Consider the following 16,753-nt stretch of genomic DNA (forward strand, 5'->3'; position numbering starts at 1 on the left):
TTTTTCTCAGCCCCAGCTTGACGAATGCCCCTGAAACTTTCAGGGGCGGAGCGCAGCGAGGCAAATTTAAGGAACATTACAGGCAGATCCCTCAATCGGCGCCAAAGTTATTCCCAATAGAATGTTCGGAATTTCCTATGGTAACTAGGTCCTAACTATATATACCTACTGGCGACCGCCAGTAAGTAATAAAGATATGTATATATATATATATATATATATATATATATCGAAGAACGACCACTCCAGGTAAGGAAGGATCAGAGGACACAGCGGGGTCTGTTGGAAGCTTCCATTTAATTGTATGTGGACATAATGCATTTCGGCACCAGCGTGCCTTCCTCAGACGTCCATGCCAAAGTTAAGAACTGCACCACCCCTTCATGATTCACGCTGCAGCCTTTGTAGTCAGGAAGTCAGCTACTCCTCCAAATCGCATGCAGCTGTGGTTCCGTGTGTGATGACCACAGCTCCCATAGTGCAACAGTTCGGTAAGTACCGAGGTGGAGTGGGGTTTTGGAAAGTCCTTGGTGAGTTCGTGCAAATTAAAATTATTGGAGTCTTCCTCGGGTCCCCGGTCGTTCTGCCACCGTCCCTCAGGATGAACGTAGCCATGCAGCTTCGGATACTGTGACCCTGCTGCCCCGTGCAGTCACGAGCCGCTCGTGCGGTGGACACAGGTCAGCCTGAAGTCTTGTGGCGGGACTGCGGCGTACCGATAACTCGGTGCAAGGAAAGAGCCCAGCGTTGCCACTGGAACCAGCAAAGACGCAGCCCTGCTTATAGAACGGGTCCTCCAAACGCGGTTGCCAGCTACCGCGTGAAAACATCGAAGAACGACCACTCCAGGTAAGGAAGGATCAGAGGACACAGCGGGGTCTGTTGGAAGCTTCCATTTAATTGTATGTGGACATAATGCATTTCGGCACCAGCGTGCCTTCCTCAGACGTCCATGCCAAAGTTAAGAACTGCACCACCCCTTCATGATTCACGCTGCAGCCTTTGTAGTCAGGAAGTCAGCTACTCCTCCAAATCGCATGCAGCTGTGGTTCCGTGTGTGATGACCACAGCTCCCATAGTGCAACAGTTCGGTAAGTACCGAGGTGGAGTGGGGTTTTGGAAAGTCCTTGGTGAGTTCGTGCAAATTAAAATTATTGGAGTCTTCCTCGGGTCCCCGGTCGTTCTGCCACCGTCCCTCAGGATGAACGTATTATATATATATATATAAATTATGAATACATAAAACACATATATAACACACATACACAGTAAAATGAAATGAAAATTAACAATATGTACAAACAACACAATATGTAACCTAGTTTAAATATTAAAATAAACATATAAAATACTTTTATTTAATACTATATACTACATTTAGAAATAATATTCCCATATATTTAAAATATAACAATACTTCAACAATTTAAAAAGTTGACAAAACTATTAAAAGAAAAAAAAATAGAAAAACTAAAGACTTTTTTTAGAAGTGATATAAATTTTTTTTAAATAAAATATAAAAAAAGAAAAATTAAACAACAATACTACAAATTACATAAATTCACTCAAACGGACATTAGGAAAACTATCAAATTTGGAGGGCTTGATTTTCTATTCCTATTACAATTCACCTAGCAGTAGGTAACGCTTTGGACTTCAGAGGGGTTAAACATACTTGACTCACTCCAGTCTTAGCAATAGTAGAGAAACTGTTGGACTTCTGAGGGGTTCAATTTACTAATCTCACTCCAGTCTAAGTAACAGTAGAGAAAGTGTTGGACTTTGGAGGGATTACATTTACTATACCCACTCTACTTTAAACAACAGTAGGGAAAGTTTTGAACTTTGGAAGGGTAAGATTTACTATTCCCATTACAGTCTAAAGAAACAGTAGTGAAATGTTGAACTATGCATTTTTAGATTTACGATTCTCACTCTAGTGTAAGCAACAGTATGGATAGTGTTGATCTTCAGAGGGGTTAGATTTACTATTCCTATTCTAGTCCAAGCAAAGGTAGGGAAAGTTTTGGACTTCGGAAGTTTTGAACTTACTATTCCCACTCCAGTCTACACAACAGTAGGGAAAGTGTTGGACTTCAGAGGAGTTAGATTTACTATTTACTCTCCAATCCAAGCAATAGTAAGGAAAGTGTTGGACTTTGAGGGGTTACATTGACTATTCCCACTCCAATGTAGGCAACATTAGGGAAAGGGTTGAAATTGATAAGGACTAGATATACCATTAAAACTCATAATTAGTTTCTAGAAAACATTGAAATACTGCCTTTTTAAATCATATTTGATAAAAAATTGCATACAATTGAAATTAAATTCACCCCCACAACCTACAAAAACTGCATACACCCAAACAAATTGAAATACATTTTTTTAAATAAAAATATTACATAACTGAATCAATTAAAGTTTCAAATTAAAATGTACAAATATTAATATTGAAAACATGTAACAATAAATTAATAAATAAAAAAAACAAATAACATTTATAAACAATTTAAAATATACCTAATTCATTATAAATAAATAAAAATTTAAAAATGAATAAAAAAAATATCATTTTAATAATTTCCCATCCTATTCCCATACAACCAACAACCTGCTTATAAAATATAAATTGCAAACCTATAATAATTAAAATATGGATTGTAATTTACAAATGTCACCAAATAAACAAAATAATGAAATAGTTAAACAATTTTAAAATTATTACCAATTAAATATGTAATTTGCAATACAAATGTACATATACATTTAATTAATTATAATTCAATAAACATTCTACCCTGTTGTCCTACAAATCCGCCCAAAAATTCTAAAATATAAATCACTAACATACATTTTTAAAAAGAACATATTAAACAATCAAATAAAAGAGCAAATAAACAATTTAAATCATTTATAATCAATTAGCTATTTAATTAACAGTAAAAATAGATTACATTAAAATTAGATAAAATATAATTTCATTAACTTTTCATCCAATTCCACTACAAATCATATAACCTACTAGTACATAAATTACTAATTATATTTAAATAAATGACACATTTAGAATTACAAGCCATATTTTTAAAAAATGAATACCGATTGTACTAGCATGATACCAGTTAAAATTAAGATATATACATATATAAAAATAATAAAAGTAAATATTCATATCAACTACATAAAAGTAAACACTACAAGATGCATTGATAGTCTTAAAAACAATATAACAAATAAATTACATTATTTTTGACATGATATGACATTCATGTCATACAATATTTTTTATCCCGCTTTTTGGTCATTCACCTTTTAATCCCACTCGTCAGCTCCCATTAGAACTTAGGGGCATATTACCAAGCAATAGCGATAATTATGGCTATTGCTTGGTTAGCGAGAAAAAATTATCGCCGAGCCGCAGCAATTTTTATCGCAGATAAACCTTGGTATTACCAAGGTTTATCGCAAATGTGATAAAAATCGGCAATAATGCATGAATATCGCTGAAAAATCAGCGATATTCAGGCATTACCGAGCTAATGCTTTTAGCCATGTTATCCACCTCCCATTGGATAACATGGCTAAGAACTGCTCCTGGGCAGGTGTTAGCTTTTGGAGATATTCGCGCTTAGCGCGAATATCTCCAAAAGTTGGTAATAGGAGATAGCGATGTTAGCGACTGTTTCCAGTCGCTGACATCTTGGCACGCCCACTTTGCATGTCATTAGTGATACATTTTTCTGACATGCAAAGCGGGGCCCAAGATGGTCGCTATCTCCTACTAGCTGTCGCTAACTGGTGTTAGCGACAGCTAGGTAATAGGGAGATAATTTTATCTCCGCTTTCTTGGCTTTTAAAGCCAAAAAGCGGAGATAAATCCCTTGATAATATGCCCCTTAGTATTTGTTTCAATTCTGAAGAAGCTCTGATTAAGCTTGGATGCAAATCTCACCTTGCTGCAATAGAACAACTTGGCTGTTCAGTAGTCTTTAACCTTCTAAAATTACTTAGGTTTATTACCAGCAGGGATGAATCATTCCTGGGCGCTACACAGAAGTGAGATGTTGTTTGAAGAATCCAGTCTTCCATTCCTTTCTGAAAAGCAGTGTGACAAAGCTTATCAGATTTTAGTGGGGAAAGTTTAGATGCTTGGTCTCATCTTCCTGCATTTTTATCAGGAGCATGATTATTTTGCTCCTGTGAGTGTTACGAAGCACACATTCCGTCTTAAGCCCGCTTGCCAGATATGATAGAATTTCAGGGTTTACTACTTTGAATATGATGTGGGCTGGCAAAGGGAGCCTGTGGCATTGTTAATGGGTAGGCAAGGTCATGTTAAGTGGCATTGTGGGCAAGCTCCGTCCATTATAAGACACTTGGGGGCTTATTATGAGTTTGGCGGACTTGGAGTGGGCCACCGTACCAGCGCCCCGCTCGAAAACCACCAAACCTATTATGTTTACAGCAGAATGCAAAGAGGAAGTAACAATGAGAAATAAAGATATTTCTCCTTGTCTGGCAGCTTCGGGCAGGCCCACCATTTTGACACAAACCCATATTTACTGGCTTTAGAAAATATGGGATTGTGTCAAAATACATGGGTGGATGGAAAGGACCGCCCATGCTTCACCTATTTAATGCCTACCCGACACAAGGTATCCAAGGCGGTGGCTTGTGCTGCCTTGCATTACATTTGCTATAAAATCCCACGCAAAGTCACGCAAATCTTGATTTGCCATGTATGGAAAATCCTAAAATTGATTTGTGACAGGGCTATGCCACAAAAGTGGTGCACCCTGTGTCAAAATCTTAGTAAATCTGAGCCAGAGTTCTTAAATTAACATTCTCTCTAGCTATATTTGCACTATAGAGTTACTTCTTCATAGATACATATTACTTCATACCCCCATACAGATTACTCCAGGTAGGCAACAACCCAGGCAAATGATCAATTTTCTTCTCCCATTTCGTCACATACATGCCTTACTCTCTGCAGGTTACAGTAGGCTCCTGAAGGAAATGGAGACTGGACAAGTGGTCTCCGGGGACTCGTTCTACATCCGTCTGAATCTGAATATCTCCAGCCAGCTGGACTGCTGCTCCCTGTCGCTGAGGTGTGATGAGATCGTGCACGTCTTGGACACCATGCATCAAGGGAAGTATGAGTGGTTCTGTGCCCGGGTGGATCCATTCAGCGACAAGGACCTGGATAAAGGAACCATCCCCAGCTACAGCAGGTAAGTACAATGTTGACCACAAAATAAATTAAAACAGAGGTTTCCTTAGTGGAGGGCATAGATAAAACCTGCAGGTGTAACTGTAAGTCACACAGATTTTGATTAAGGGATGAAGCACCATCTAAATTATGTTCAGCAGCTGATGTGTTTATCTCTTCTTCTCACAATGTTTAAAAGGAGAAGTCAGGGCAGGACTTCCGGCAGCAGGGAAAGGATAGGGCAGGGCTGATGAGTGACTCCTGTTATGTTTCCGTCTCTCACCGAGGGAAAAGAAGCCCTATGTGGAAGCTGGAAAACACAATTCCATATCCAAAGCTGCCATGTTTCCCAGGTCCATGCGTGATGTGCTACTCCAATCCATGTGTTTTTCTTTGAATTCTGGGACTTGTAGTTTTGTTATGTAAAGGAGTAAGCAAAACCTCAAGACCCAGAATTCAATGAAAAAGCCTGAACTGGAGCAGCACATGACAAATGAACCTGGGAACCTTGGCAGAGCTGATAGGCTGATGTCCTGTCAGTGTTGGGAGGGGGATCCAACTGCCTGGAATGGTCAGGAAAAACAAGTACGGGTTCATTTTTTTCACACAGTGCAAATCTATCCAAATTGGCCCACCTTTGCGGCTTGCTAGACTTTAGCCATCAACCCTAATTTATAACAATCATATTTGAACGTATTCACAGGGTTTTATACAAGGGTACCCTAGCAGACGCATAGGGCATCCTTGATATGGTTTTGTGTAAACACAAATCATGGATTTGTTCACATGAATCCTAAAGATGCTTCAGTAATGATTTGGTGCATATGTTTACGATAATAGAATATGATTACTGATGTGGTATCACCTAAGACACTCCTGGCTCTGCCACATTCTCAGTTTTTTTCTGTGTACTGAGGTCTAAATTAAAGCGCAAAAGATAAACCCTGTGCTGAGCCAATATCATAATTCACAAAATTACATATCTTCTTGTGTAGACAGCAGAAGATGAGCTGATTGGTTCACACCAAGTTGGAAAAGACCCCCATATGTAGGTGTAAGACTAGGCATCAATTACTGAAATCTGAAATCAAATAAGCGTACATCTACAATTGAATATGTACAACTTTGTATAGGAAAGTTTTCCCGGGCCATGCCTGGAAATTATGCAAGGTTGCAAATTTTCTGCCTTACTTTTGGAATACATTTGAGAATTTGCAGTTGCTACTGTGTGGAGGCATTTTCTAGTGACTTGCCATAACATTTGTGCAATTACTTTTTCCTATTATTTTCCCCTCTAGAGAATACTTTTTTCCCTTTCTCTATGCTCCAGACAATTTTGGCAAGGTATTACATTCTCCTTCCCGCCCAGGAAATGGATTTACTCCTACTAATGTCAGAAGTAAGAAGTAAAGAAAATGTCAAGCCTTTTCCATTGTTGGAGCCAGTTAAGACCTTGTGAATACCCCACATCAACACCAAACTCCATAAACGTGCAAGTTTGTGGGTGTTCACAAACTCATGAGCTAGTCACGCCCTTGAACTCCTATTTCCTACTTAAAGGAGTAGATTTTTTCACATGAAAATCTTCATGAGAGGAAATCCTTTTAAGAATATAAGGCAAAACTTTGAGAATTCCAAGCGTTTTACGCTTGGAAAAGGGGTATTTGCAGATGTAAGTTAAATTAAAAATGCAAATAACTATTTGAAATGGATGTATGTTGTTACAACGGATACTTTTACAAGGCATACCTTTACAACGCATTTTTTACACCGCAACATCCATTACAACGCATTCCATTACAACGCATGCCCTTACAACAAATTCTATGAAACTACCTTTACAACACATTTCACTACAACGCATACTACATTTACAACGCATACCATTACAACGCATACCATTACATTGCATGTATGGTAAGTACTGGATAGTGTAGGGGTAAAAATTACTATTCTGACTCCAGGGGGTGCAACATTAGGGTAAGTGTTGGATAGTGTAGGGGTAAAAATTACTATTCTAACTCAAGGGGGTGCAACAGTAGGGTAAGTATTGGATAGTGTGGGGGTAAACATTATTATTCTAACTCCAAGGGGTGCAACAGTAGGGTAAGTGTTGAATAGTGTAGGTATGTGTTGTAATGGTATGCGTTGTAATGACTGCATTGTAATGACATGCGTTGTAGTGGTATGCGTTGTAGTGACATGCGTTGTAATGGTTGCGTTGTAATGGCATGCGTTGTAATGGATGTTGAGTTGTAAAGGTTTTGTTGTAAAGGTAGTGCGTTGTAAAAGTTGCGTTGTAAGTGTTGTTTCCTATTTGAAATAGAACTCAAGAACTTATTGGTTTAACTGAAAAATCATCACTAATTCTCTCTCTCAAGCCCTTTGCCTCGATTTACATGCTGCAGGTCACAGGCAAAACAAATAGGCAAAAAAATAAACATTTGTTTCAGAGCTCATTTCTGTCAGCTACAGTTTCCTCCTGGTAGTATTTTGATGAGAAAGCTGTTGGTTTTAGTTGTTGGCCACACCGGAAACAGAAACTTTTTTTTTGTGAGAAGTTGGGTTGTTGGTTGACTATGGTGTGAGCCATGGTCAAGCAACAGCCACAACCCTTTGCAGGGTGAACCACAAAAAGTTACTAAATAAACCTGTGGTTAACGCTGAGTAGCATGGCACAAAAGGGTCAGGCTTAATTTAGAGGATATGTGTAAAATATGTATGCAGCACACAAACAGTAATAAAGTAGAAAAACACTACATGAAAAATACCACACCAAATTAGTAAAATATAGTACATTTTAATAAATTATTAGACACCAATATGACAAAAATCCAATCAGTAGCACCGACGTTATGAGTTTTTAAAACTGTTCTTCGAAAATAGCGCCAAAAAACAAAGTGCCAGCTATGGATATCCGTACCAGGTCAAAGTCACAAGTTCAGGCCAACCGCAATGGGGCACAGGTCGGCTGCAGTCACCAGATTAGTACAATTGAACTTTTTACCTTCTCAAATCAGGGCCAAGAGTCCTTTTCGTAGTTGGGGGGCCCACAAGGTGTAGGGAGAGCTTTGATGAGGCCGACAGAGTAGTGCAAAGTTGCTGTAGCTTTACGTTGGTGGTCCTCTCGAGCTGTCAATGCTCTACCATGGAGAGTCAGGTGCCGGAACTTTGTGTTGCCTGTCAGTACGGAAGGCAAGGTCTTGGCATGAACAGGCCGGTGTGCGATCGCAAAGAGCCCACAAACTTCATTACAGCTCTCCGAGGCAACATCAAGGGTCCAGTACCTGAGGGGCACAATTTAGGATTAGAAGCGTACTCCAGCCTGGTCCAGGTGCTGTTGCAGCATGTTGGAGAGCCTTTTTATGTCCATGAGGCTCAGATCAGGAGGCCAGCAGACTCGCCTCAGGAGTCATTCTGGTAGCCCTGGGTTCAAGATGAAGTTGCAGATCAAGTTCTCCTCTCCCAGGGAAGAATACAGCAGGGCAGCAGTCAGTAGACCAGCAGTCCAGCAGAGTAGCAGTCATTTCAGCAGCACAACACTCCTTCTTCCTGGCAGAGTCCACAGGTCTAGAAGTATACTGATGATTAGGTGGCTGTGGTCCCCTTTGTTAAATTCTGATGCCCTCCACCTGGATGGTGGGATAAGCTTCTAGACAGAGGCTTTGAATTGCTTGGAATGTCATGACACCCTGCCCTGGCTCCAAGCGGGCTGCAGTGACAATGTGAAGGTGATAGGTCCTTTGTGTGAGAGCAAAGCACTCCCTTCTCAGTGGCAAGTGGAGCTGTGCCCATTAGGAAAGACCCTCTATTGTGTGACTACATGGGAAGAATTCGCAAAGTCTGTAATTTACACCCAGTCATGTGACCCAAGACAGGAATCAGGCACAAATGGGCTAAGGGCAAGAACAATGACAACTTTCCAAAAGTGGCCTTTTCAAAATTGTAATCCAAAACCCAACTTTATCATTAAATAGGGGTTTACATTACATTTCCAATAAGGCACCAAACCTGATAAAGCCACCTGGTCCCAATTGGAATTTACAGGTTAATAAATGTAACAAGGAATCCCCAATATTATCATATTGAAGGGGTAGGCCTCACAGTAGTGGAAAAACTGATTTATAGTGTTTCACTTCCAGGACATATAAAACTTAAAAGTACCTGTCCAACCTTTTAATTACAATGCACCCTGCCCTATGATCTACCCAGGGCCTACCTTAGTGGTGGCTTATATGTAATAAAGGGGGCATTTATTTCTTGCCAATGTGGATGTATTGCTAAGTTGACATGCTTTCAGGCTGCAGTGGCAGGCCTGGTACATATTTTAAGGTACTACGGAAGTGGGAGGCGCATTAAGTGCTGCAGGGCCACTGTTCGTACTATGAAGAGACAAGGTTACCCAAGTATATGGAAGGGAACTTGGGTCTGAGTATCTATCTAGGAACAAAGGTCCCCAATTGGAAAATAATGATAAATTACAACATATAATTTAACAAAAGCATCAAAACATATATAGTGGGACAAATTTCAACACACACAAACAAGAATTTCCAGACTCGGGCATTAAGCAAGTTGGCGGAAGTGCAACTGAGCAAAGTAGGCTGTGTAACATACATATCAACACTGTTACACTTTGAAATGACTGTACAATTTTGGGAGTGTCAAGGTGATTAGGTTGATGACTTTTCAATCCCTTTAGCTAGATAACTGTATCATCTTCAGAACATTTGTGATAGATGCCTGAGAATAATATCCGCTAAAAGGCAAGAAAGTAAAAAGACAAAAAGGGTGAACCAAAATTCAACAAAGGCAGCAAAGAAAGGGCAAGACATAGCATGGTAACATGTGCAGTGGTGAGTGACATGTTTATCAAGATAGAGCATGCACTAACGAGAGGCACGTGAATCAAATCACAAGAAATAGATGTCAGAGGGTTATCCAGCTAAAGGGATCGAAGCGGTGTTGACCAAAGGCCCTTGACACTCCCAAAAATGTACAGCCATTTCACAGTCCAACAGTGTTAATATGTATATTACGTGGCCTACCTTGCTCAGTTGTTCTTCAGCCAACTTTCTTAATGCCTGAGTTTGGCAATTCTTGTTTCTTTTTGTGTGTTGAAAATTGCCCCACTGTATATATTTTGATGTTTTTGTTAAATTGTATGTATTGAAATATAAATAATACCTTTTGTCATACAAGAATAGATGTCACTGTATGTCTATGTTGTCATTTATAATTATTTTCCAATGTCTGAGCCATTGTTATGCAGATATGCAGGACCACTGGACGCATTTAGTTTACAGGCCTTGGGTATATGGTAAATCAGTTTACAAGGGACTTATAAGTAAATGTGATATGCCAATTGATTATAAAGCAATGTAACCATGTTTTAGGGGAGTGAGCCAAAGAGTGATAACGTGCACAGCGTCCTAAGACCAGCAAAAACTAATTCAGCAAAAAGTTGAGGGTAAAAGGCAAAATGTTTGAGGGTGACCCTGCAGAGAGGGCCAGGTCCAATATTTTAGAACACAGCCTTTTGCAAAGGGAGATGTCAGTGACGTTTGTTGCAATGCAATCCAGTTAATGCACAATGTTTGAGAATTTGTATCTGCTGACCTGTTCTGTGTGTCGTTCATACATTCTTAGGATCATTTTCCTACTCCATTCATTTGAAGATCACCTTATCTCTCCCAGATGGTACTACAGCCATACTTCTTAGTCAACCCCAAATAATATGCTGGATCCCTGCTTTTTCATCCTGTGCCCTGCACCTGCTTGGTCTCACATTAAGCCCCTTTCTTGCTTGATACTTCTACATGCCCCATAGCCTAGTAAAGAACACTACCAATGCTTATTTTGAGCTGGTGTTTGCCAGAGCTCAGCACCTGAAATCATCTTAGAACGTTGTTACTTAATTGAGGTACTCAAATTAAAGATTGTACTGTGTATGCAGTGGTCAGAAAGTTGTACATTTTGCACAAAGGGATCAGTGATGTTTCTGCAGCATTTATAATTGTGAGAGACACACGTACTTCTTTATTTCAGGAGTGGCATTCTTACCACAAAAAAAAAGACAGTGAACTCAAAGGCCTAGAAGACCTTTCCAAAGCTATGCCACACCTTTGATCAAGAGGCTCAATGGCTAGGAGCCAATGGTGTGCAGCTCATTATCTGATTCGCTCCTGGGAGGTCAAGGCCAGTCCTATACTTCCTGTGTACCTCCCCCTAAACCATGCCATCATATCATGCCATGGCTGGTCTCGCACAGAAAAGGTTTGATCTAGTTACCATGCTCAAACAAAAAGGAGCTCTTAATCTGCTCCTATGGCAGGCTAATAGCTTATCAAGTCGCATTTTCATTCAATTCTGGTACAATTAGACTGTTTTCCATTATATTTGGACTGGCCCACTGTGTGGAAGTAGTGGAATATTGATTGATATTCCAGGTCACTTGTAGCATGAGCTTGTGAGCTGGGCACAATAAAGTTTGTTTATAAACCCCTCACACACCAACCTGGTTGGTGTCATGCTTCATCATTGGGGTCCAACCAGGCAGCCGAATGCCGCCTGTTTGTGCTTCAACGCCTGACTACAGCGGAGCGGGTGTGGTGCAATAGTGTTATGAGGATGAAGGTGAGTAGTAAAATACACCTCTGGGGATCCTTGCCCAATGTTTTATTCGTGGCGGCCCAGGGTGTGAGATAAAAGTATGTGATGCAACTACAAGTAGAAAAATTATGACTACTTAGTTGGCTTAAGTGTTGGCGGTCTACATGTTTCAGTCCCAGGAAAAAGTGTGCAGGACTTTCGTCAGGACCAGGTAGTGAGTGGCAAAAAATAGTGCCACGTGTGATTATTATCCTACACACGCGCTAAGGTGTGTGGAAAAGGGTAAAAGTGCAGTTGTTCAACTTACAAATCCTGCAGGAAAGCGAGAAAAATCAGACTAGGTTTGCCGCAGAGGACACCACACAACCAAATATTACACGGGAGAACCTCTCCCCGCGCCCCGATCCTCTGGACTAGAACCCCTAGCGAAGATTTTTCTCGCTTTCCTGCAGTATTTGTAAGTTGAACAACTGTGCTTTTACCCTTTTCCACACACCTTAGCGCGTGTGTAGGATAATAATCACACGTGGCACTGAAACATGTAGCCCGCCAACACTTAAGCCAAATAAGTAGTCATAATTTTTCTACTTGTAGTTGCATCACATACTTTTATCTCACACCCTGGGCCGCCACGAATAAAACATTGGGCAAGGATCCCCAGAGGTGTATTTTACTACTCCAACAAACAAAAGGATGGGAAGAGGGTCCGGGGGAATATTTACCGACCTCAGCACAGTTATGACCCCCCCTTGCAAACTATGAAAAACAGAAAAGGTAACTGTGGGTCTAGAATTATGAGAAAGCTATGTGTGTGGAAATGGCTGTATGTAGGCTTTCAAATGTAAGCAGACTACTGGATAATTACCGTTTGTGAGTAAGTGTCCATCAGTTACTCTTCCTATACCGCCCAATTCATCATGTGGTCTACTTCACAGTAGGTAGTCCAGGTTAACCAACTCCAGAGTTGTTATTAGGAGATGGTTGATGATGTTGAAGTAATATGCAGGGTGATAGGTGAATGTTTTAGGTAACTGAAAGCAGTGCAAAAGTGAGATGTGAATCGTGATAAAGAAATGTGTTTGTAATAAAATTGGATAGTGAACGCAATATAACTTTATTCTGGAGTCGTGCACTTCCAACTATAAAAACAACTAGAGTGCAAAAAAGTCAGATGGTTTAAACAAATAACTACTGACTGGGTTATCTGGTCGACATGTTTCTGCGGACATTCAAAGGTCCACGTTGGTACCTGCCGCTTCCTCAGGACCCATAAACTTAATTGCTACTGCTCTTGTGAAAAAATAAAACAAACATGAGTGAACAAAATTGGTAAATGTCACCTGTTCACTTCTGGTTTTCCTCCTAGGAAAGTGGAAGAGTCCCAGATGTTGTATCGCCATAACAATCACACATAGACAGACATAAGAACAAAAATAGGATAACATGCCATCGTTAGTATGGGTTACCACCATAATTACAGGAATGTTGTTCTTATACAGCATTTTAAATAATTAACAAAAATGTCTTTCGCTCACCTTCAATTAAAGGGGAAAGTGTTTCTCCTCACCTGGCAAGCAGCTCAGGACAATGGAGCACCGCTCTATAGTGCAGAAAATTTAAACAGCTTGTGATAACCTGTGCGACCACTCAGCAGCTAGATACTTATTCAGGTCAAATACTTCAACAGAATTACAAAATTCAGCCTGTAGTTGATTCATTTAGATCTTAATTAAAACAGGTGCCTGTTATTTAAAAGAAATATACAGCCTTATTCATCAAGGCCGAATCGGCTCGCAAAGGGCCAGATTCTCAGAATCTGGCCCTTTGCGAGTGCGATTTTTGCATTTGGGATTCAACATCCCAAATGCAAAAATCGCTATTTGCTAATTCGCATATTTGCGAGGATTTACATTTAAGGAATCTCTATTTGAGATTCCTTAAATGTAATTCATCATCCATTTTACAATTGCGAAATCGCAATTTCGGCCCGCAATTTACCGCGAGGTCAAACCTCGCGGTAAATTGCGAAAACTCAGAAACATGCATTTAAATGCATTTTTCTGAGTTGCACGTTACACACACACATGTCCTTTGGACATGTGTGTGTGCAACACCTGTGTTAATTTCCATGCAGGGGTGCTACAGGGTGTCCTTTGGACACCCCTGGCACCCCTGTACTCGCAATCTCATTTGCGATTAGCTAATTGCTAATCGCAAATGAGGAATGACTCCCCATGTATTCCTATGGGCCTTTTGGCTCATAGGAATGCATGGGGAGTTATTCCTTATTTGCGATTAGCAATTAGCTAATCGCAAATAAGGAATCAGTGGGAATCGCAATTACTATTTCGATTCCTACATGAATACCGTTTTGCGAGTCTCAAATAGCGATTCCTTATGATTCGCTATTTGAGCCTCGCAAAACGGCCCGTTCATGAATCAGGCTGATAGAGTATAATGGCAAACATCCTGTAGGTGAACAAAGCTCTCTCTTCACCCAATAGAATGGTTAATATTCGTCAGGAGGGCCAGTTTACTAACATGTTAATACGCGCATATCCTAGTTGAAACTTAATGTGCGATATTCTCACTTGTACGGTAGCACAATTCACACGACTGTTCAATTAATTAGTTTAGTGCATTCGTCTCATTATTATGACCTTGTGCGCGGTGCAGTTGTTCTATTCCTCAATTAAGGCTAGCACGTTTAACACGTTTGTTCAGACTCAAGTTTCATTTACTTTGCTCAAAACAAAACAAATCCTCTGTGTTGAATACCATGGATATTAAAGACCCGATGCAGTTGTTTTTTTCTTTCACGCATTTCGGTCATCGTGGTAGTTTTTGCATATTCATCAATTTAGCGCCTTATTCCAGACAGACCTCGGTGTTTACGGCCATAGTACCAGCTCGCATATTAAAAACACGCAGCCGTTGTTTATCTTTTACGCGCGTTACCCTGATCACAGTTTCTTAGGCTTGAGCGCGCATTACCTCATCGTGTATGTCATTACTGTTGTGGTTAAATCGTAACACGAATCGTGCATCCTTTGATTCACCTACCGGTGGTTCATGACAATAGTTAAAGTAAAGATTACATTAAGACCTCCGTTCAGAAAGTGCTAGCGCTCATCTTATTTACATATGTACCACCACTACCCTCTACATATATTCTCACCCTTACCTCTCCGTCGGTACTCCTAGCAGCCTTCTGGGCTGTTTGGGGAGGTACCGCGGGGGTGGCTTGCTACTTCCTAGTTGACTGTAACTCAGTTCCTATTGGATGGAGTGGACCACGTGATCCCACCACTGTTGGTTATGGGAATGTAGTCCCTAGTTATACCCCACTTGAATTAAGAAGAGCCATCTATGTGTTGAATTAATTACATAATCAGGAGTGACTAGTACCTCAGATTATATTAATGCCCTATAGCTACTCAGCACATAAATAAATTATGAATTAAAGAGTAGAAAGTTCAAATTAAATTGCAGATTATGCATATGTCAAAAAAGGATATGGCATATGCATATATTGATGGTGCAGAAAAAGTTGTGTACAGTAATTTAGCCAATATCTATTATTGTATGAAGTAGTAGACAGGTTTAACAGTTCGGGGAGATGGCAGCTAAGTTGATGCCCGTGGGGGTCTGACATTTTACGATCATGAGGCCAGAGGCTAGCATAGGCATTTGGGTTATGTTATGTTCAATTAAAGGGGCAGAATCCAAGGAACAGTTGTTTCATAATGACATCCAGGGGATATCTTCATTAAGGCCAGCCTTGTCACAGTTCAACTTGTACACCCATTTTTTCTCTATCATAAACAGGTGTTTGGACACATCAGTTATGTGTGCCGGGATATTAGGTTGCTCCAAAACAGTCCATTCGAATGCAGTTGGTTTGTGTCCCACTTCTATGAAATGATTTGTTAATCTGGTAGCCAGTTACCTAAAACATTCACCTATCACCCTGCATATTACTTCAACATCATCAACCATCTCCTAATAACAACCCTGGAGTTGGTTAACCTGGACTACCTACTGTGAAGTAGACCACATGATGAATTGGGCGGTATAGGAAGAGTAACTGATGGACACTTACTCACAAACGGTAATTGTCCAGTAGTCTGCTTACATTTGGAAGCCTATATACAGCCATTTCCACACACATAGCTTTCTCATAATTCTAGACCCACAGTTATCTTTTCCGTATTTTACTACTCACCTTCATCCTCATCACACTACTGCACCACACCCGCTCCGCTGTAGTCAGGCGTTGACGCACAACCAGGCGGCATTCGGCTGCCTGGTTGGACCCCAATGATGAAGCATGACACCAACCAGGTTGGTGTGTGAGGGGTTTATAAACAAACTTTATTGTGCCCAGCTCACAAGCTCATGCTACAAGTGACCTGGAATATCAATCAATATTCCACTACTTCCACACAGTGGGCCAGTCCAAGTTGTTTTCATTATCATATATTCGGGGAGAGGACTTGCCCCCTAAACCCTCGCTCTCTCCAGTGATTATCTCACTCTTTCCATTATATTTCCCAAAAATGCAATGTAAAGGAAAACAGCACTGGGCCCTCCATTGACACCAGACATGGACCATCCCTTGATCAATCTATCGCTTCATAGATGTGGAAGACTCTTCATTTGAAACATATGGCAAGAAGGAATACATAGACTGGTATTTTAATATTGCTGTGAAAATCTAGTAGGGGCCAATGGGGGGGGGGGCTGCACAATGGGATGGGCTAACCTGGGAATTACTGAATGTTCAACCCCACTACTTCAGGTTCACTACAACATAATTAACACTACACTAACACTATTTTGAATAAAATAGGTTCAGAGGCATGTAATTCAATTCAAGTTAATTTAAATTAATTCAAGGGAATTTAATTAATTTAATTGTAC

General features: G+C 40.3%; 1 protein-coding gene across 4 annotated transcripts in view; it reads left to right on the top strand.

Annotated features, from left to right (window-relative positions):
• Positions 1-16,753, top strand: part of CARD11 (caspase recruitment domain family member 11) — a 663,926-nt gene that overhangs the window by 540,098 nt on the left and 107,075 nt on the right. For all 4 annotated transcript variants that reach the window (XM_086940703.1, XM_086940702.1, XM_086940700.1 and 1 more), the window contains exon 17: positions 5,000-5,240. In XM_086940703.1, the coding sequence (XP_086796829.1) occupies positions 5,000-5,240 (241 nt within the window). The remainder of the gene's footprint in view (positions 1-4,999; positions 5,241-16,753) is intronic.

The sequence above is a fragment of the Lissotriton vulgaris genome, chromosome 10, assembly GCF_964263255.1.
Source record: "Lissotriton vulgaris chromosome 10, aLisVul1.2, whole genome shotgun sequence".
NCBI classification, from domain to species: Eukaryota; Metazoa; Chordata; class Amphibia; order Caudata; family Salamandridae; genus Lissotriton; species Lissotriton vulgaris.